Here is a 22,834-nt window from a genome sequence, read left to right on the forward strand (position 1 = left end):
AAAAAAAAAAAAAAAAAAGAGAGAGAGAAAAGTCTCCAAAAGGCGCCCTGCGCTTCACGTGTGCTGCTGCAACTCCCAGGGAAATACGCGGCCCGGAGCTTTGCAAATCTGCCCTCTTCGTGCCTCACCTTTCAGCCTGCCCCAGACTTTATTCCTCTAGAAGCACAGCTGTAATTTACCAAAAAGCCCAGCAGTTTAATACTTCCTACGTTAAATCTCACCTATTTCTTTCCCCCTRTGGAAGAAGGCGTGTGTCCCTGTTCGGACCCCCTAATGCATTCGCGGCAAAGCACTGGGATGGACACAGGGCGACTCGGCCGCCTTTCGCTAGGAGCAGCTAGCAGCCGGCAAACCCTGGTGGGCTGGTTCCCGAAACCACAGCCCGCGTGCTTTTTCCCCGCTCCGGCGCCCCTCGCCTTGCTGGGGCCGGGAGGGGGGGGGTCCATCCCGGTCCCCCCGGAGCCCCGCGCCGCGGCAGCCGCCGGCGAGTTCAAGTTCAGGTTTAAGGGGAAGGCGGCGCTGGCGGCGGGCAGGGAGGGAGGGAACCCTCATTTCCATGCGGTCTGGTCCTGTTTCCAGGGCCCGCCGGAGGAATGCGCCGCCGCCAGAGCCTGCAGTGCTTTCTCAGGCATCGCAGCGCCGGAGCCCCGAGCCCCGAGCTGCAGCATTAAAAGTTTCCACAGAGCTGCTGCAGAGCGCGGGAGGAAAGGGGGGGGGAGAGGGAAAGCAGGAGAACAATATCGTCTTAATTGTCTCTATATAGCTCTACAGTTAAAGTATTACTTTTTAAAGGGGCATAATTTATTCCGGAGGCATGGTGTTATAACAACCAGTACATACTTTCACCGCGGCGTAACCCGCTCTATTCTTCATTGTGCTCCCTGGTTTTGTTGCTTTTGCAGAGCTCCCTGCTCGCAAGTCCCCTCCGCTGTACTTACAGTTTTATTCACTCTCAGCCAGCTCCCGCGGCCCTCGGGCCAGCAAAGCTCGCACGAAGCCTCGGGAGTTTTGCCTGCCACGAGGGCTGCGAAAACAATCTCCTCAGAGCCGCCATTTGCGGCAAATTTCTTTACTTTTATTGCTCGAGACAATCCGGAGAAAGTCATCCAAAAAGAGAAAGGAAAGCGAGCCCCGCTYGGGGCCTCCCAAGTTACGTTTGCAGCTAGACAGCCTGAACACACACATGCACACACACACACACACACCCCCCAGCACACGCACAGCCGCACGCACACACGCAGCCCGGTGTGCCTGTGTGCCTCYGCGGGAGCAGTCATGGGAAACGGGATTGCGCTGGGGACCCGGGGAGGTGTCTGGGGGCCGCCGGCTACTCTGCCTGAAAGCTGCTGCAGAGACTCTCTGCTTTGGACTGTTTGGGGCACAAAAGGTGGTTTTCAGCTGTTTTTTGGCTGGCGTTTGCGGGTGAAGCAGCCGAGGGAGCAGTGGGGCGGGAGACCCTGCTGGAGCAGGGAAGCGGGGAGGGACAGACCGGCGACGGGACGGATGGACAGACGGAGCAGTGGCACGGGGGAGCTGCGAGGCTGATGGGCGCGATGGGACCCCCCAGCACCAGGGGCCTCAATACCACCACGCTTGCAGAAATGGGCAGAGAAAGGCTGGGTTTTAGGCATCTCAGAAAGGGAGGAGGATCAGGATTTGGGCAGGTCCTAGGTGCGCTGGGCAAGGAGATCACAGCTGCTCTCCAAATTAACACGGCCAGACACTGGCAGGGACCAGTGTTTTTGCCACGCTGACCTTAAAATTAAGTTTTATTTACAAACAAAATAGACGCTGAGCTGGAGGAATAAAGAAGCAATTCAGGAATGAACCCCCCTTCCCAAATCTCCCCYTTTTTTWAAAAAAAAAAAGAARGGAAGGGAGASGGCATTGAGTGAACAAAACCATCCTCCCGCGCGCCCGCCTGGGACGTCTCCCGTTACGCCGCAGCGAGCGGGCTGGCATGGGGCCTCGGTGSCCGGGACGGGGACAGGCCGCGGCAGCCCGCGCAGCGAGCCGGCTCGGGAAACACCAGAAAAGCACCCGCAGCCCTTCTTCGCCCGCCTCCGCGCGCGCTGGGCAGGCTGGGCTGAAGGGAGGTGGGTGCCGGTGTAGAGCGGCGCCGTTCCCGCGCCTATCGCCGGCCGCCCGGGAAAGCCCCGCTGCGGCGTACAGTCATTAGGGGAGACGAAATCAAACGATTTCGTTATTTCTGCTTCATCCGATCTGTGCCGTATACGGGCAGGCAGGACGAGCTCCGACTAATGATCAAATTCCGTAATACTCATTAAACGATCTCAATTTAATTAATGGTAACAGAGAAAACAGACAAAATTGCTAACGTAAACCTTGAACTTAAAATCAAAAGGTGCCTCTTCGCTTTTATGAGTCACTGAATGTGAGGCTTTTCTCTGAAAATAGAGTGTATAGAAGTGGCCCTTTGTGCTCGGCAAGTAAGCGGCTCCATTGTACGGAGACTTAGCGCTCTCCCCCCACCACCACCACCTTCTTCTTTTTTTTTTTTTTAATGTTACTACTTTTACTCCTCATATTCCTGAAAAGCCTCCAACCATTACAGGGGAAGAATCTGAATTCTATTTTGACTCATGCAACATCAACAGACTTGTTAAAGCAGTTACAATTACCGGGACGAATTCTGCCCTTGTTACTACTGTTACAAACACAAAGAGTGGAGCCTGTGGAGTCGTCGTTACTGGGAACGAAGCAGCCAGGACGTAAGCTCATGGATACTTTACAGATTTAGCTTACAAGACTGGTGAATTGGAAAAAAACAAAAACTAAACCTGTCTCTACATCAGGAAAAATCACTTTGGAATCACTGAGAGATCATGCATGCAGCTGCAAAATAAAATTTTTAGAGATGCATGATTACTGCACTGCAAGCCCTCCCCATGAAGAAAACGTGCATTTTAACCCTTATCTTCGCTCATTTGAAAAAGACTGAATTTATTATATTTTACAAAGCTATAAGCAAAATACGAGCCCAATTAAACAAAAAGATTATTGTATTTCTGAAACAAACTCCTGCCAATAACAAATCTGCCATCTCCTGCTCTCATTGACTTTAATGAATGTACAGTCGGGTCCAATGCCATGGATTTACAAAAGCGATCTTTAACCCAAAAGCCTACAGAAAGTGCTTCATAAATAAATAAATAAATAAGCCAAACCAGGAACATTAAATGTTCCTGCAAAACCTCAAGTTGCATTGTTTAGCACAGGCAAGGAAGAAAAAAGTCCAACCTCACATGCAAATTTGGTATCTAACTTTATCCTTCTGTAAAAAAAAGATACGTTTTCTATTGTCATGTTTGCAAAACTGTAGTTATAGCAAAAACACAAAAAGCTATACAAAGTTGTATAAAGCTGCTTCAAGCAATGCAGGAATTACTGTGTTCAGCCCCAGAGGTGGCTGCATTTTATTGGTAATGATTTTCATTACTCGTATCTCATAATTAAGATCACATTTCATTGGCTTCTGAAAAGCATTTAGCTACATCTCTTAGTGTGTAATAACCAGTATTTGTATAGAAGATGTAAGAGTTTGTTCATGCAAGTGAATGTGCCTGAAAAGATTATGATTATAGTGTCAGTACTGTTTTCAAAATTGAGTATTAATAACCAAAGTAACCAAAGGCTACACATTTGAGCCTACAAAACACGTTCAAGTTTAGCCTCTTGATTTCTTAATATTAGAATAAAAAACAAGTTGTTTTTTTTTTGGATTAAACATTTCCAGCTATAACTCTGTTCAAATTGAATTTGGGGGGGGGGAGATGGGAGTTAAAGTTTTTTTGCTATAAAAACAACTGCTTAAAACAAGACAAGAAGACAACCTTTGCTGTTTTGAGCTAATCATGCTAAAACCAGGTAAAGTTTGCAAGCTAAATCTTGGCATGGCGTTAGTAATCCTAACTAAGAGCAGACATCTTTGTTAAATTTAAAATATAAACAGGCCTTGATTTAACAAAATTGCAGTCATTTTGCTGTATTACTTCTTTTGAAGCACAGATCTTTCTCCTGTAGGTAATTTCCATTTTTCTAGGATAATCCAGCACTAGGAGAGGTGACGCTCACTGTCTTGGGAACGTGAAATCTATCGCACACTGAAGAGTCCTTCTACGCTACGAAATGGCCTCTCATCTTTTGGTCCATCCCTATGCAGTTTAGTATTAATTTCAGAGCGAGAGAGTCTATTTTGTAAGGTGTTCACCTCTGCAGCTTATTTATTCCTTGACCTCTGTGTTAAGGCCATTAAGCAAAGATGACTCTTAGAACAGAGGCAGCTTAATGCCTATCTATTGGGAAGCATGTAGGGATTGTGGCCTTTAATTTTTGACCTTCATGGTACATTGTGGTCCTAATCCTTTGATTGCAGAATTGTTAAAAAGTATATATGGTAGTTGGCAAAAATCTTAATGTTCCAGTAAATGCAAAAGCCATAAATTCAACTGCTGACCTTTTCCATCCAGGTCACATGTGACACCTACTGGATTTTGTCAGGCTGTGTGGAATTTATAGAGCTCATATAGGTATCAGCTGCAAAAGCTGAACTTTCATGAAATGTCTTTCAAAGGCAGTTCCAAAACCCTTGTAAAAAGTCAGTATGACTTTTTTTTAAGGGTACACATTCTACATGCATTTTAAAAGGTCTTATCATGCCTTCTCTGCAAATCTCCAAGGTTATGAAACTTCAGATCTTAAATTCTTACGCTTTACAAAATATCGAAATCAGGCTACGCATATAATTGTTGTGATTACACACTTCTGATGACCCTTTCCAAGCCTAGAGAATATGCTGAAGACCTGCTCACTCCCTCCTTTCCCATGTGCGTCTCTCTGCCCCTCTCCAAAATCAATGGTATTGATGGTGTATTGTCAGTCAAGGAAATGTGATTTGATAGGACCCTAAAGCAGTTGCAGAAGAAGGGAAGGAATACAAAACGTACTCAGGTCCACACCATGAGCACGAGATCAATGTTTTCAATAATACGTTTGCCGCCATGTAGCACCCTAACTGTCGCAATTAATAATGTAGAAGGAGCTGATTAACTTAAGTAAAGTGCTCTCCACTGTGTAAACACATAAAGATCTATAGGGCAAGAGAGGAAAGAAAGAACAAAACGTCATTTTTATATTTTATGTGAACACATTCTTGCTTTCCATTCTGCTCTTGTAACAATTACTGTACTAGCCACTCTGACAGAGTCAATAAATCGATCGGGGACCTGATGCAGCAGCGAGGCAGACTAATCCAATACAGCATTATCTGCAACGGAGGCGGGGGCGGGCGCGGGGTGGCCAGGAAACCGCCTAAGTCAAGTAAACGCGGTAAGAGGTGCATAACTATAATCTTGCATTATACCTCTATGTTTGATCTGTGTGAGTGTGTGTTTCTGAAGACATCTGTAACTCTGCAGCAGGACACCTGTCCTGCCCATGTTGCGTTTGCAAAGTCCTTCTAATACTTCAGTCAGTCACAGGACGCCGCGATTCGGCGGGGATCAGCACCCCGTTCGAGTTAACCATGTCAGCAGTGTGGCTGGGGACACAGTCACAAGGTGCAGGACCTGGTTTGGTCCCCATTTGAGCGTCCTCAGTTCAAGTCCAAAAGACTGGACGACTCTCTCCCCTGCCACACTTAARTCAACAACTACTCCGCCTCTCAACTGCCCCCTTCACAGCAAAAGCCGCTGCTTTTCCACCTAAAAACAAGTTATAACAAATTTGGGAGTCCCTTTCTGGGTACTCTGTACCTGTGAGCATGGGAACTGTCAGGTTTCATCAGACTAAATGGTCAATTTGGTCTGGTTTTGTCTCTGACACTGGCTGGAGTCTCTTCCTTCAGAGGAAGATGCAAGAATCCCTGTAAAGGAGACGGACCAAAACGATTTCGCCCGAGGGGAAGCTTCTTCCCAGCTCTATGCAGTAAGTGGTAGGCCTTGTAAATCCATGTTAATGGGGAATATGAGATTGAAAAAATAAAACTAAAGGAAAGTTTCCTGCTGAATGGAAAAAAGAAAACTGTTTTTTGGCAGAGGTTCTTCAAGAAGGAGAACATAGGCCATTGTTATTATGAAGACTTTTCAATGAAAACGCAGAAAATCATTGCCTTTTAGAGTAATTGTTTAGCTAAAGAAAGGTTACACAGCTTGTAGAGAATTTAGTAAGAAATTAAATCTCTCCAGCTCATTCATCATATTTCTGCATTTGCCAACTCTTCCCACCAGGCCCACACTTACTTCTTCTCTTTCTTCTCCCCTACTGTGGAGCATAAGTAATGGCCATAAAAACCACAGAAAGGGGGCCTTGCAAACAGGCTTCCTGTTTATTGTAAGGAGGGGAAAAATGCAATAAGTTTAATTGCTTAGTTTGGGAAATTCGTCCATGTCCATTGTAAATAATCGCATGTTATATCTATTGGAAATAGGATGCGTAGTGTTAGTTTCCAAAAAGAGTCTGAACTGCCCACTGAAGCCTGCAAGGATGAGGAAGAAAAAGCATGGGAAAAAAGGATTCCCCCCTACTAGGGAGTAACCCAGGCATTTCTGGACTGATTTGGCTTAAACCCACTTTGAAGATAAGGCCACATGATGGTACTGACAAGTCTTCTATGACCCTTCATTGTTACAGGGCAATTTGTGCTTTCTTCTTCAGGTATACTGATCTCTGCGGCTTTTTGAGAACTGATCTGACAGTAAAACCGCACAGTGCCCCTCTGTGCAAAAGCTCAATTAAACGGGCTGCGTGCACTGAACTGAACAGAAGGGGAAGGGAATGGGAGTTAGGAGTGACCCTAATTCCTGGTCACCTTTGTATCCGCTCTCTGTGGAGCRTGCTCTGGGCTGTCAGCAGCAGCTGGGATCAGAGCAGCACGTTTACACTCCTGTGGCACTGGGGACTCGGGGCTACGGAGCAATCATGTAATCAGGGATACATCAAGACCATGCAACTGCGTGTGTGCTCTTTGCTCCCATCATGGTAGAACCATGGTCAGTGAAGGATTCAGACAACATTTCCTTGACTAATCTCAACACAAGATGAGTGAGTATAATATGGACAAAGCAAAGGCAGAATCTGAAACCTTCCCACTTCTCAGGTTCTGAGACCTGCTGGTTGTCCATACGGATTGACACTACATTTTCTGTGTGCATGTATAGACCTACACTATGTTTTTAGAGCCATCTCCAGGTCACCCTCAAGATCAGATCTGTACAGCTACTTCCTGGGCAGAAGGTGAAAGACAACACTGACATTCAGGTCACATATTAGTAGCTTAGCACCACTGGTCCTGCAGCAGGACACTTTTTGCTCAGGAGTCATAACTTTCAGTGGTCATGATAGGGCTCAAAATCTTGTCTCTCAAGCCTACAAGAGCCCATCCGCCTTCAGTGCCTTTCAGCCCAGGCAATTATTTTAAATTAAGTGGTCATATATACGAATTTCTCTTTTCACACACTCAAGCATTCATTGTAATGGTTCTGTCTCTGACTTCCATTTCAGGTCTCTCATTTCGTATGTGTATCATAAATTTCTAGCAGGAAAATGATACACAGATGTACGAGGATATAGGGCCCACATATGCCCAGGAACAATCCAAAATTAAGATGGCAATTTGAGCACTGCGTAACTTTGCTTGGAGTGTTGGAGAACAACCCTTGCTTCCCATTGCTGACCTAGGAAAGTCCACAGGTCCCTGCCAGCTTTGGGAGAAGAGTGGTCCTTGTAACTTCAGGAGCTCTGGGGAGAGAAGCAGTTGCACCCCCAAAGATGTGCTTAGATCTAGTCTCTGCAAACTTCCGTTCTTTACCCAGGAGAGAAGTTACTCCAACATTCAAACCATGTTCTGAACCTGCCACCGCTGTGCTTGCTGCTATGGGCAGAAATAGGAAAAGGGGCAGTCAAGTCTCTGCTTTAAAAGCGGGTTGCAGTTTAAAATAAGGTTCTTCCAAACCTCTGTGTGCTGGCCTGGTTAAAGTTACTTTATGGAATAGGTAGTTCTGAGGGAACTGAACTGGTTTGAACAACGCTCCTAAATTAGTGTTCTTCATCTTCATTTATGTTCAAACATAACAGGTACATTCAGCCTTCAGGATAAGTATTCTTGTCCTGGGGAGGAAGAGTCACCCAAGCGACAAGTAGCACTGGCCTGGCTTATAAATAGTTCTGCTCAGAACCCCCAAAATAAAAGACCTGATCCCGTTCCTGGAACCTCTCACGTTCTCCACGCGACCACTGCAGTGTGAAATCCCCATGCGCCCGTTATGCGTTTCTGAACACGGACTGTCCCGTGCAGTGAAACCATGGCTCAGCTGTTAGCACACTGCTGCAATACCGCAAAATCCTGAGCTGGGGCCTGAGCTCACCCTTCCTGCACGGAGCAGTGCCCGGGCTCTGGGGAACGGCAGAAAGAGAAGGGTGCAAAGGCAGAAGAGGACAGGCAGCTTGTGGTACTCATTAATGAGGCTCATCAAAACGAGCCGTGCGTGARCCTGGCAGCTCCGCGTCCCTTTCTGACGGTGCAAAGGGCGGGACGCCGCGGCGGGGACTCAGAGGGGAACAAAAATGGGAAATCCGCAGCAAGAAAGGCCTGTGTTTCGTTTGCCAAAAGCCAAACGTGTGCACTGGTTTCTTTCTTCCATAGGGTGGCAACGGAACCTGGGCACAAAGGAGCGAAGCCGCTGCAGCGGCAGGAGCGGCCGCTCCGGAGCGACCGCATCGGCTTCCCAGTCGAGGTGCTGACTTTGATCTACGACTTCTGCACGGTCTGGGGCCTCGCTACCTGCGAGACCGCTTCCCTGCCGCCCCCGCCTGAGCCGCCTCCAGCCGAGGCGAGGGCCGTCGCCTGCCCCGCGCTGCTTTGAACGGAGCCTCGAGGAAGCCACGACTGGCTGTTATCACAGAAGCACCATCTACTCTGGAATTTGCCTCCCTCTCTCGTCTGACAGAGCTCACATCTGCTAACCTACAGGACACGGCATAAAGCTCATTTTTCCTCCCGTGCCCTTTGTTTTAAAGCGCTGCCAGTGAAAAATTGCAGGTTGCAGTCTGTTTTCGGAAAGGGTTGCGGGGAAGGGGAATAGTTTTCCCCTTCTTTCTGGACAAGAAAGTAATTGTACAATTAGATTTGATTAGATGCACCTGAGGCATGAGGTGGCTTTTTAGAGATAAATAAAAGCTTAAAAGAAGAAGCTACAAAGGTACCTCTGTGTACTTCAGGAGAGGCAGAGAGCAGCAGCAGCAGAGCTAAGGAAGTCAGCAATTTCCTTAGACTCCAATCACGCTCTCCCCTTTGCTAAACTTGAGCAATTTTCCCCCTAACTCGCCGCAGTGCAGCACTGCTCCGTTACAGACACGTTCTCCAGCACGCATTTTTGTACTCGGTCTCTATAAGGCTGCTAGCAAGAGCAAGTCTGTGCTTCTGAGCTTACTGTTTTTCATTCGGGTAGTTTTCCTGCCTAGATAAGGTTGTTTGATGTGGGGGCGGGGGGGTCTTAGCAGGTAAAGGCTATGTTAGATATTCCACTTACGCTTTATTGTGGTGCGCTAGATAAAGTTATGAGCCTTTCGTTTGAACTGTTGTGCGTTATGAAGGGTTAGCGCTACCTCCAGCAACGCTGTGGCTGGGTGGCTTTGGGGTCCCGTCGGGGAAGTGAGAAAGGACTTGGCTTGCTATCTTGATCTGGCTCTAACTTTTGGGTGGTGCAAAGCCACAAGTAGGAAGTTCTGCTTCTGTTCTTCTAGAACAAAACCTTCTTTTTCTAAGAGGAAAGTAAGGGAATAAATATTTGTTTCTGTTCTTAGAAAGGTTTAGAAGCTAACTGAGATGGATCTGCTATGAAGCACAGTAATTTTGGAAAAGGATTTTTAAATTAACCAGATTTTTCCTGAAGCAGCTGGTCAAGAGGGCATAAGATGCACTTTCTCTCTTAATCAGAGAAGAAAACCATGTAGCTTCTCATGGGAGCTACACCAGGTGATTCCCTGCCTGGGTGCCTGCGGCGGGGGGCACCGGCACCCGGCAGGTAGGAGCGATGGGACGGAGCCGGCAGGTGTTGCTCGGGAACTGCTTTTAGCATCCGCAGTACAGTCTCCAGGAAGGCGTAGAGTAAGGAGGTGGCAAAGAGGACTCAGGCTAGCAAACAGCGTTGCGTGGAAGCGGAGCTGTGGCACGCTTACTACTTACGGTTCCTAAAAGCATTTTGTACTATAGAGCAAAAAAAGGAGGGCACTAGAGCTCGGCAAACACGGTGCAACAGAGCCAACGGCAGCGGCAACTCCGGTCACAAGGAACAGGCTGCCAGTGCGGTGTTACCAGCTGCAAATAACCGTGTGTGTGCGTGTGTGCGCACATCCTGTGTTTCAACATTTTTTTTTTTTCCTCTCGGTTAGGAAAAAATCCCCCCAAACTCAGCGCTCTTTAATCTTTATTAGCGCTGCTGCCACTGATAGGCAAGTCCCTCATTAGCGTGATGGTACTTTCCCCTTCCTCTACCGCTCTCCTTATTACAAGTCCTTGGCAATACGAGAGGCATATCTATTACTTAGTCAGGAGGTATCTAGACCAGCTTGCTTGTGAAACTATAGACCGTGCACCCCGGGCATACTGTATTTCTGATCTGCATATGGAAGAGGCAGTTCCAGAGCTGATGCCCTCATATTGCTTGCGAGTCAAGTGGCAAAAGTAAATGATTTATCAAGCAAAGGTTACAACACCTGCGCCTTTTTGTCAACAGGTACAGAGGATGCCAAGTCAAGCGCCGCTTCCAATAGCGCAAACAGAAATTTAGATTCACGTAACCCCCTCGACAGGACAATAACGTGGCGAGCCCGTGATGCACGGGGGAGCAAAGGCAGCGCCTGTACAACCAAACCACCTCAAAAGTCCTGAAGCTGCTAAAAATGAACAAGTCCTGCAGCCCTTTTGGGGCTGCTGTTCCCGAATCAGAACCGCTGACTCGGAGCAGTTTATTTGCTGGTCTCCCGCTGTGGCGTTGTAGTCCTCCTACAGATTTTGTTGACAGGGGAATAGGGCCTTTCTCTAAATAAAATATTTCCTTTAAGGAATTACATTTGAAGCAATCTGATGTAAATTAGAACAGGCTCCTAATGGAAATGTCTATTGCTAATTTTTATAATGCCCATTAAGAAAGGCATGCACTGTTTTTGGCTGTTTTAAAAACAGCCCAGGACAGAATGATCCTTGCTCAAATCCAGCTGCACTGTCGTACATTTATTTGTCTGCGATTTTATTGCAATGTTCTGTGCAAGCCCGTGAATGCCCATGTATGGGAAACGCGACTTCTGCTCAGCAGCACTGTCACATCGCTGCGCATAGCCGCACTTCTGCAGCGTTGGGAGGCTAATAACGGGGATGGATAACTAATGCCGGTAGTCGCGGGACCCACCAATTGGACGAGGAAATCGGAACCAGGCCGTAACGTTTTCTTGTAACTTGTGCCTGGACCGTAATTTCAGGAAAAGCAGACGTGTTCAGACACAGTCTTCATGTTTATTTTGTTGTGTCAGCAGTAAAGAGTTGCTTAACTCTCGTATTCGTATTTAAGCTGGTAGCTTGACTTTCAGAAGCTCTGCGTATTCACCGCTTCCTCCCGTCTAAGGGAGCTGTACGGCCTGACAGCTAATGGTCCTCAGGACCCGTATCTTAGCCTGACGCTGAATGTGCTATAAAAATCCTGATGGAAAACAGCCACCCCAGCTGCTTTTAATAACTCAGTCCCACTTGTTTTTATTTTTTCATTTTGAAAATATCCTAAGTGATTGTTCTAATTTATACACTAATGTCCTGCAAAAAAAATTACAAAAGCCTGTCTTTGTTTAGAGGAACGCTAAGTAAATTCCAAATCATTGCAGTTCGTATTTTTACCCCGCTTTCTCTGATTTAAAACATGGTCAACTACAGAGTTGTTTCATGAATAAGTAGTGAGTTTTACTGATAAATTATATATTTAGTATCAAGTGGGTTGTGGAGTTGTAATGATGTATAGAAGCACAGAGATGCAGCTGGAGTTGGAGACTGGAAGTCAGCCTCCTTATCCACAGCAGCATGTTTGACTTTAATTGAAAGCTGTGCTTGAGTATTGTTTTTCACTGTACAGCATTGTTATTCACTACACTGCATTACCTAGAAGCACTTAAAGTAAGGCTAGAGCACTTTCAAATGATTTAAATCATAAATAAGGAGCACTGAAGTTTGCAGTCAACAAACTTATGTGGGAAAAACAGGATGCAAGATGCAAATAAGTTTAAAATATTTTGGAGACTTAATACTGTTCTGACTTACTATATAATCAATTTACCAACTGCTAGTTTTTCAAGTCTTCTGGAAAAAGGTAATGTAGCATTCTCCAAAGGGTTTCAAGTTTCCTGAGCAATGGAGGAAGAGACCGAATGCTTAAGGACTTTAACAGTATATACCTTAACATTCCTGTTTCCTCATTTCTGTGTACTCCAATTGTTTCCAAAATCACAAGAGAAACGCAATGATTAAAACGTGAAGGCACATGAAAACTTGTCACGCACACCAACCGACTCAAGGAAGGGGAAGGGGGTGAGAAGTGGGGTGCAGGCTGGCTTTCGCTAACGCGGGGGGAAACAAAAAAATCAGAGCCTGACGGGTTAAAACCCCGCTCCGTCCTGCCGCTGTACTCTCCGTGACCCTCTTTAATGCCGGGAAGGTTTGAGATCCGATGCAGTTTAACCTGTGCTGTCGACAGAGCTATAAACTAAAGCCCCTAACAAATTGTGCACAAAGAACCGATAGCGAGGCGACGCGCTGCGCTCACGGGCACCTGGCTGCAGCCCTGCAAACTGAGCGTCTTCGGTGCCGAGCGGTGCGTCGAGAGCGCAGGCGCCGACGCCGTCACGGGGAGCCTGTCCTCAGGCACGTGCTAGGCTGCGGCGTGTGGCGGCCGCAAATGGGTATCCGCGTTATTCCGAGGCACAGAAATGATCTGCAAGTGCTTGCAAGAGGTAGAAGCAGTGCTCCGCTATTTGCTAGTTATTTAATTACTTTCTTAGGCATCACAGCCAGCTCAAAACAAATTATAAATACTTCGTGCCGTTGACCTTTAAAAGCATTGTGATGTAGTCAAGCAATTATTTCTAACTACAAGCTACAGTTGTCCTAAAACACTAGTTCTACTCACTTTTTTTCTATACCTTCTCCCCCGTGATAACGTGATATTAAGCATAGACTTAATTTTTTCAACATCTGGCTCAAATTAGCTGCTAACAAAACTGCCAACAACTATTTTCTTAATCGACCCTGGGAATTTGATACAGCTTGGAAAAAGCRCATTTAAACCTTGTCCTTCTCCTAGAGAAACACAAATGTTTACTTGAGCTTCTGATTCGACCATAGCAGGTCTATGAATTCAGTCAAGCCAGCTTTATGGGCCTGCCTCAACTGGCCCCTTTTTTTCTTTTTTTTTTTGCTTTTTGTGTAAGGAAACAGATGTGCTCGCAATTACCGAATCGCCCGCTTGCTCAAACCCCRCCATGCAAAAACGGCCAAGCAGGAATCCGAGGCTCTTTTTTCCCCCCCCCCCCCTTTTTTCCACGGAAGCCGTCGGCCGAGCCTCCCCGGGTGCCGCCGGCGCTGCCCCCACGCGCGCCGGCCGCCCGGCACACACGCGCGCCGCGGGAAGCTCCGGCTTTGCAAACACAGCGGCAGCGGGGCGAGGGGAGGGAAGGGGGGGGTAAAAACCGAAACCCTGCGCGCTAGGAGGGCTTAGGCAGCGAGCCGGCGGCGGCGGCGGCGGCAGAAGCGGGGTTAGGGCTCCGTGGGCCCCAAGCGCGCGGCAGACAGACGGTGCGGGGGGCGGCGGGCGCGGGGGCCGGGCGCGCGGCAGGCGTGCAGAGAAGTCGAAAGCGGGCCCACCTGAGTCTGTTGCGGGATATTTACAAAGCTGGGATCCCGGGGTCCAACACTGACGAACCGGTTTGCGGGGGAGGTGCTGGGTGTCGAGTAGGCTGTGAAGGGAAGGGACACATGCGTTGAGGAAGCGGCACGAGATTGCACACAAACAACACCAAAAACACACCGTCTCGGAGGCACCGTAAGCGGATGTTTGAACAGGGGGGACGGGCGGACGTTTCGGAGCGCGCGCGCGCGCGCGCGTCCGGCTGCGGACAGGGGAGAGGCTTCGCTCGGACGGGCGGGAGGGCGAACGCGGCCGCAACGGGGCTGCTGCGAGGGGGCTCCCTGCGCCTCAACGAGGCGCCGCGGTGGCGGGCGTTGGGGGGCAAACGGCGCTCGCCGCAGCGGCCCCGCTTTGCGGCTGCGAGGGGGGTCGCCGCAGGCCTCTTCCCGCCCCGGGAGCGCGAGCAGGGCCCGGAGGCGCTGGCACGGGCCGGGCGATCCCGACCGACCGCCCGCGCCTGCGTGCGCGCCTTCGCCGACGCTAATGGAGTTTCGTCTAGCGGCGAATTTACTAAAGTGCTTATTAACGGAACCGGACCCTTATTTCATGCTAATCCAGCGTTCGCTCTCAATCTAAAGTTTTGGTTTTCATACTGCTGTGGTCTGCAGTCTCTAAAATGTTCACTTGACGTGTTTGACAAACTAGGAAGATCCTTTCGGTAAAAAATTAATGGGTTGCAGTTTCGCTGGGGTGGTAAGTGCAATCAGTCTGAAGGCTGAAGCTGCCTTTAAAAACTGGAATGGCTCCCATAAATGTAAAGCTATTAAATGCAATGCAAGCCAAGGAACCGGATTACTTCCAAACTTGAAGTACTTTAATGATTTTATTGTTGCATTGTATTCTCCACTGCAACTGTCCACAATGCCACGTACTTCCAAATTCAAAAGCTTTCAATGCATTTTCAGTCTTCCTCTCACTTGAAAATTCCCCATGCAATCTTCTCCTTTGTTCATTTTTTTGCATGTTCAGATCTAAATTGAAATAACCTAAATAGATGCCTTAATACAAACAGTGACTCTGTCTATTTTAAATATATTTATGGGAATGCATTCTGCTGAACAAAATCCCCAGACAATCTAACTATCCAATGAAGAGGCAAAAAAACAACGTAAAAAGGAAAGTTACTTGCCAAATTCCAGTCAGACTAAATATAATGTTCAGGCCTCAAAATTACAGAAAAAAATAAAGTGAATTAAGAGTCGAAAAAGAAACGGAGTTGTCTGTATGGATGAAAGCCTGTTGCCTCTCTTCAGGCAGAACGCTTGGTGAAGCGGCGTTGCATTGGATGAGACTGTGCTGAAGGGCTGCACGGAATCAAACCAATGATCCGCCCCATCCACTGTCCTCTCTCTTACGGGCACCGTAAGCAGAGGCAGGGAGAAGAGTCAAAACAGGTCACATACTTACTTCCTCCTATTCTTTCCCTAGCCTTCGACTATTTTCAGCTCAGAGACTTCCTGTATTTTAAGAGCCCTCGAGGAATTTCTCATCCGAGAGTGCCCCGTCTGCCCTTGAACCCGTGCAAGCCTTTTGCATCCCCACAAAATCCTTTGGCAAGGAGTTCCACCAGCGCACGGGGAGGCAGAGCCACGTCCCTCTGCGAGCTCTGTGCCCGAGTCTCAACACTTCCTCTCGTGGCCCCTGTTCCTTACAATGAGATGAGACAGCTTTACTTTTGCACAGAGCATTCCACCAAAACCGCCCCAGGGACCCCGTACCTTCGTTTCTTACTAATCTGAAGGCAGACAGGGCACCCCTCACTTCTAAGGAAGATTTCTTCACAGGTGTTTCACATAAGATGAGCTTTTCTCTCAAAAAAGCTAACATTTTGCTAGTGCTTGCAAAACAAACAAGCAAGGAACACCTTTCCTTCACAAATACTTAAAAGGAATTTTTAAAGTGTACTATTTCATATGCCCAAGATGATTTACAAAGTGTAATACTGTATGCCTATTAGTGTATGAACAGTTACACTGGTTGTTATTCTTATCTGCAAATCAAGGAATGAATGAACAGAGTAGATTTGGCGATATGTTCTCCTTGCCTTTTGACCATGTTAATTTGCTATTTAATAATTCAAAGAAATCACAAATTTGCAAAGGATGTATCTTTGTTGCTAGTGTCATGTATTAAGATCCTTCTGCACTGTTTTAACTACTGAACCTCATGTCATATAGGAATAAAAATTCTTTCTACACCGGTGAAAATCAACTTAAAGCTCAAAAATCAGACATGCTCTTTGGTTCTTCTGGTCTATTTTTAAGGAAGCAAAATGAATCTAGAGGCCATTTATTCCCCTGGAGCAGGTAAAGTTCTGCTCAAGATCTTGTTTACAGTTCCCTGTTGGCAGCTACTTATACTATGATAGTTGGTAGAAAATCAAAGTGAATCCATGAGAACGCTGTCTGAAATGTCTTCTCTGCTCAAACAGAGGTTCTAAAGCATTTCAAAAACGGTATAAGCTGCACAAGAGTACCCTCAAACCTTTCTGGATGAATTACTATGTATACCTCTYTTCTCTAATGCTCCAAACTATGTTTAACTTACTTTCTGAAAATACTCGGATGTCAACTTGGTATTTCCTTAAGGGCGTATAACTACGTTGCTAGAGCCAAGAAGTGAAGAATACAAAAAAGCCTGCAGGGAACACGTACGCAGAGCAGGCTTTACACTGGGGTCTGTATCCCAAGAGGCTCGAGCTAGTGTCCCACTTTGCTGTAAAGTGTCATGAGATGTTTGAGGATTATAAGTGGCCATTTTGGTTCTGAATATTCAGTAGACCTGGAATACACATTCATAGTGATTCCTATTACTGTGTAGGAAACTTGGTTCAGAAAAGGGAATAAGTGTCACTTAGACCATCACCAACACAGCTTCTTGCCGTATCCTAGTGTTCTCATTTAAATACAGTGCATAACACCATGGGGGTGGGATTCCTGGAAGTCCTGCCACTTCTCATCCCTGTGCTCTGTCCTGAGATCAGGATGGGGCAAACCATTCACTGGTTAAAGCTGGGTCATGTCATGTTATACCGCACATACATAAGCTGGGCCTGTGGTGGGAACCTTCAAACTCTCTTTCATGAAAAGGAAAAGCCAAAGCATGGAATGGGAGCAGAAGCCAGGTCTACACAGATCTTCATCTGATCTGTATCAGCTTTGCTCCACAGGAATTGCATAGACCTATGCCAGTTTACACCAGTTGATAGCTGGCCTGTTGGGTTTGAATAGGAACATCTTCCTGCTCAGCCTAGCCTTTCTGCTACTGCGATTCACTGTGGGCTGTTTGCAGCACCATAACCCATAGCCAAAGAAATGAATGTGATGCCACAAATTTGCTATGATGCCTCGCTTCAGGAACATGCAAAACAGGAGCTGGCAGGGAAAGAACATTTGCTCACACCGACAACTTTGATATGTAGCCAAAATGACAAGAAATTGTATGAAAGACAAGACAAACAAACAGTTTGGGGGATGTCATGTGTTTTAAAGTTGTCCGCAATTGGAGGATGTTAATTTAAGATACACTGTCCGAAATAATTTCTATTAAGTATAGGAGTCTGTCAGCTACCAGATAGCTCTGCATTAAAAAGAAAAACTTGCATTTGGTAAAGATGATTCGAATCAGTGATAATCTAATGTACTGCTAGGTGTCTCTCTTACAGACCAAAAACGCAGGCACATGTGCCTGATGTGAACAGCTGTGCTGTCTCGCCAGAGGACCAGGGCTCAGTGCACGCGCTGTGCAGTCCTAGGGAGGGAATTACCGGAGGAACACAGCACAGTACAATACTTCCTACCCCGAGAGCTCTCTGCAGCTCAGTGTCTTGGAGGGAACTGCAAATTCTAACAAATTAAAAGATACAGTCATCGCCCTCTTTCTTATGGACGGGGAGAGGAATGGACTGGCTTGCCCAGAGGGTGCTCTGTCAATGCGTAGCAGCGAAAGGGGGGGAAATCCAAGCTGATTACGAAGCCGGTACTACAGCCACAAGATCATTCCTCTTATCCTGACACAAATGCTGTCTAACACGAAAGCTCCTTTGTGCAAAGGGGCATTAGCCAATTACAGCCTTGCCTGACAAGGGGAAATAGCAAAGTTTCTCCCCATGCAGAGTTGTGAAAATGTTATTCGAAAACAACCTTTAAGAAAAAACCTGCTCTTTAAAACCATGGTGTGCTGGGTGGCAAAACCGTAGCCGCTGCGCTGCAACGAGGGCCACGGATTCTAACACTCCCATTCCAACTACTGCTCAGTTATGACAGTGATAAAGTCCAACTGGCACGTAGTGGAGGTGCTGTTTTCTTTGGGCAATGAGATATGAAACCCAGAAACTGTCAAGTTTGAGAAAATGTTGTGCTGTGTTCGTTATGGGTTACCAGCAAAACAAAATCTAGAAGAGATCAGAGATAAGATAAGCATTTYGGGGCTGCGTCTGATATCAAGGATGTGTTCTATTAAAAAGGCTTTTTATGGAGGAAGAACGAACCCTCCCGAATCTCATGAATCCTATCTCCACTGTGTCATCGTACTGAGGAAAATGTTGGCTCTCCAAAGGGATGGGATCCACAGCTGAAATTTTCAACTCCCAGAGCGTGCCTGGCCACCCAGTAGCAGCAAATCCCCAGCGTGCATCTCCAGGGGCTCTTCCTCCCTTGGACAGCAGTAGAGGTGCATGTTTTGGTTAATGTCGCAGCTGGAGAGTTTCACTATTGCTCTGAGAATCATTAACCACCTTGTTGTGATTTTTAGCTCGCGTTCCCAAGAGGCCATGCTGTATTGAACAGCTGCTCCTGGCTCCTGCACCCCTCAGGAGGGCCGTAGTCCAATTTTTGGTAGGGCCGTAGCTGCGTTTTGTTTCTGCAGAGGGCTTTCTACTAGACCAAAAAAGGGAAGGAGAACGGAGCAAATGCCAACCCCTTGTACTCCATTTCCTTGGGGGGGCTTCGTTCTCCTCCCCACAGCTAAGGAGAGAGTCTGGCCAAAATCTAACGTCGCTCCTGTCTTTGTTGCATAAGTGACTTTCCAATATCCGAAAGCTCCGCAGGGCACTCAGCCATAACCCAGCGACACTCCCAGAACTGGTGCACTCGAGCAGTTCGTAACCATGGAAAACACCTTTTTGTGTGGCTTTTATGAAACTCCGGTGAATCTGCACTTGCTATTTGTACGCTAATATTTAATTAAGAAAAAATAAACACAGATGCAAATGGAGGGTTGGTACTGATTGACACACTAAACTCTCTCCGAAAGGCTAGGAACTTGGGTTTGTTTTTCTCCTTACAGGGCCAGCCACTTCCACTGCCTTAGGTAGGTATGTAATATTTTTCTTTAGGAAATAATTGCTATAACCTACTTTYCAGTAAATCTGGCCCTACACTAAATTATATTCTTGTTTACAATTCACTTCACTATTATTCAACACCCTTGTTCCTTATCAAAAGGAAGATGCATGCCTCAATATGTACAAAACTATATGTTTAGCTATCAACCTAGCTAATTAACACACAGTAATTATTTTCCTAATCTTTTGTTTAAATACCATTAACTAGCTGCTCTTGAGAAAACCTGGGTTTCCAATTAACGTGGCAGCTGTCTGCTGAACACTGAGCCGCAGTGACCAGCCCCGCGCTGATCGCGATCGGTGCGGTTCTGCTAACTTCGGTGGACAAATGCCAGTTTTTATGCCAGCTGAGAGTCAGGCCAGACACGCATTTAGCTTGTTTACATGATCACAGTATCACAAAAATTAAGTATTAAGATAACTGCTGAAATGATGTAGGGTATTTTTTTTTCTTTTAGACATCACACACTGCCAGTAAATTGAGTCACAACTGTAATGACAAATCTACATTGACCTAGTTTCATTTATCCCAGTTCTGAAGACAAGGAAACAGTAAGGCATTGCTGACTGTATTCAGTGATAACTATGAGTAAACATTAACCTTTTAGATTCCACCACTGAATCTTATTGATAGGACTTAAGAGACGGTATCTCCAGTCAGAAAGTGTCAAAACTTCCTGATAGCACAAGTGTTGGTCTAAGCTCCGAAAGAGGAGTGGAGGGGAGGGAATGAATCAACTTCTTAGTTCAATAAAATTTTGCTGACCAGTTCGAAAAGTTCTGATTCTAGAAGATCGTGTTCACAATCTTACCAGACTGTCTCATACTAAAACCCATTTTAATTTCTAAGCAAGCCAGAGTAACTTGCTTAGTTTGCAARAATGTGCTATTGCATAGCAGAAGGCAATGCAGAACTCTGAGAAATACCAGATTTTACAAATGTCCCATGGAACCTGAACCATATATGAAGCTTTAAAAATGCAGGTTTCACATGTTCTGAATAGCAAATACCTCCTTGTACCTCAAGCGGTGGTTGCATATAGCATTTAAATAATAAGCTTGAAAAGCACACAAAGGGATTTGCTCTTTCGATTAGATTGATTTTTGTTTGTGGATGTTATTTGGACTCCCTTCACTGTGGAACAAGTCCCCTACAGTTGCCATTAAAGCATTGAAAGCTTCCCTTTTGTTTTGAAATGTCAGTTTGAGCATAGCTTCATTAAATCATTTCACAATTAACTCCCTGAACATCCAGACTTTTTTAAAGCACCAAACCCAGCTGAATCACATTTGTTTCCCAGCAGAGTGAGTCCAAAGTGGTATCCCCAAGTGTGTATGCAGGAATTTGTATATTTGACTTGTGGCTACACAAAATACATATGGGAGCCGTGTGGGTGGTGGAGAGAGGATTAAAGCTTTCTCCCTGGGCTTAAGAAATACCATAGCTTCTTGCCCAAATGCAGGGCTCGGGAACCAAGTCATAGGGAACGACGTCTGGGTTAATCTAACAAGACTTACTCCCAAAAGAACTATAAAAGAAGTGAACTCAAAAGAGTTGTTAGTTTAGCCCAATATGTATAAGAAGCAATCTTTTCTGTGAGGGCCTCTGTCTGATTTCCATGTAGTACCTCTAAAGCCTGTCTTGAGATACAAAATTGCCTCCTCATGACAGTACAGAGGATTTCCAAGTCCCAGGTCTGTGTCTTAGCTTAGCTCCTGGCCATGATTTCTCTCATATGTGATTATGTAAAATGCCAACAAAACTGGAAAGAAAACTGAATCCTTAAGCTAACCCTTTTTTTGTAAATATAACGAGCTCAGAATTCTGTCAGTGCGAGCAGAGAGCAGAGAGCAGAGAGCTCTCCTGCCCCCTCAGAGCTAGTCCACCCGTGGATGTGCTCTTGGCTGTGAACAGAAGATGCACGGTGGCCCCAGCACGTTGCGCGCTGCTCTTAGCCCATGGTTCCCGCGGCGGCTATACTTACTCGGAGAAGTGGGAGAGGTGGCCCCTCCTTCTGTTGATGTGGTTGGAGGTTTTGTGTCTGGCACTGGCAGAGGCACAGGCCTAGCCATTGGTGGCGGAGGTGGTGGTGGCAACATTGGGGTAGGAAGGAATGGATTGTGCACCTTGCCTTGGCTGCTACCATTGGGCTGCCAAAAAACAAGCAAACAGACAAAAATTACACTAAAAATCAGCTATTAGGAACCTCTGATAACAACAGTCCAGCTTAAAACTATATGTAATATATCTGAAATTGCTTAAGAAGAAAGGTGGCAAAGAAAGTGCTGTGTCCAATTCTCCACTGACTTCAAGGGACTTTGTCTCAAAGCCTGTGAACCTTGTGAAACTGTGGAAATTCTCACTTTTAGAACATTTATCCTATTAGCAACTGATCAGAATTATTCCGGATTAAATTCTACTCTTATTTGCATTGCCTGCAGCTRCTAAGTTTCGCTCAGTGAGAGTTTAAGCAGTGTTTTGGAGCCCTTACATTTCCCAGTTTCATGTCTCTATAGTGTCCTGAGGATATCAGTGCCTGGGACTTGAGTGCAAATTTCTTAAAGATACTGCTCATTAGGAGGAAAAATAAGCATTTTTGGTGGTCTTAAAACTCACTCTGATATCTTATTACAGGGAAAATGAATGAGTGTATATTAAAGTGACTGCACTCCCACATCCTTTTTAAGTTAGCAATAGTAAAGCTCACAGTTTAGTTGCCATTAAAATTCTATGCAGAAACTACTGAACTTCGAACTGCTTCATTTTACAAATTAGGAAAAAAAACCCTCCACGTCTTTAGTTTGGGATGTGCTCAGTCACGGGCAGAACGGACCTAGCTATACAACTGTGGTCTTTCCAGTGATCACCAGCAAAACCTGTCCAGTTGTAAAAGTTTTCAAGTATCACAGAAACACGAAGCAGGCTTAAAAAAAAAACCCAAACAAAAATCTCCCCAAACTTSGTAAGTTTAAATTTTAAGATTGCCTGGACACTTGAAAACCATGCAGATAGATGCCAAGTACCATTAGAAAGTGAAGGTAGGACAGTTTGTGATCAGGTGTTCCATTTTAGTGACAAAAACGATGAGATCGCTTTCGACAGCACTCTACAAATTGATCTCGCTGCAGTTCTTCTGGCACTGAACATTTGCTTTTCCATTGATGATAAAAGCTCAGTTTTAAATACAGATCCATATCCTAAGTACTGCTGAAGAAAATAATATTTTAATTCTTGTTAGGGTTTCCATTAGCCTGAATTACCGGGGACAAAATACTCGTATTGGCAAACACTTGGGACCTGATTTTCATTTCACCTGCTATGGCATTGAAAAAAGGCCTTGGAGTGGGGTCGGTGCAAATCAAAATTGCCATAGAGCAAAAATGGTTCRGGGCATAAATAAGACTCAAATTCATCTGCATTTAACTTAACAGCACTCCCACTGACTTCAAAGACTGCAGTTTGCCGTAAGAAGCAATCCTTCAGGGATATTTATTTTTTCCACCATCCAGTACCTTTAATAAACTA

General features: G+C 46.0%; 1 protein-coding gene across 6 annotated transcripts in view; it reads right to left on the reverse strand.

Moving 5' to 3' along the window:
- NFIA (nuclear factor I A) overlaps nucleotides 1-22,834 on the reverse strand; it is a 247,455-nt gene that overhangs the window by 2,596 nt on the left and 222,025 nt on the right. For all 6 annotated transcript variants that reach the window (XM_026074471.1, XM_026074470.1, XM_026074472.1 and 3 more), the window contains 2 exons: nucleotides 21,294-21,459; nucleotides 13,922-14,013 (listed from right to left, as the gene is read on the reverse strand). In XM_026074471.1, the coding sequence (XP_025930256.1) occupies nucleotides 13,922-14,013; nucleotides 21,294-21,459 (258 nt within the window). The remainder of the gene's footprint in view (nucleotides 1-13,921; nucleotides 14,014-21,293; nucleotides 21,460-22,834) is intronic.

The sequence above is a fragment of the Apteryx rowi genome, unplaced genomic scaffold (genome assembly GCF_003343035.1).
Source record: "Apteryx rowi isolate R43461 unplaced genomic scaffold, aptRow1 scaffold_39, whole genome shotgun sequence".
NCBI classification, from domain to species: domain Eukaryota; kingdom Metazoa; phylum Chordata; class Aves; order Apterygiformes; family Apterygidae; genus Apteryx; species Apteryx rowi.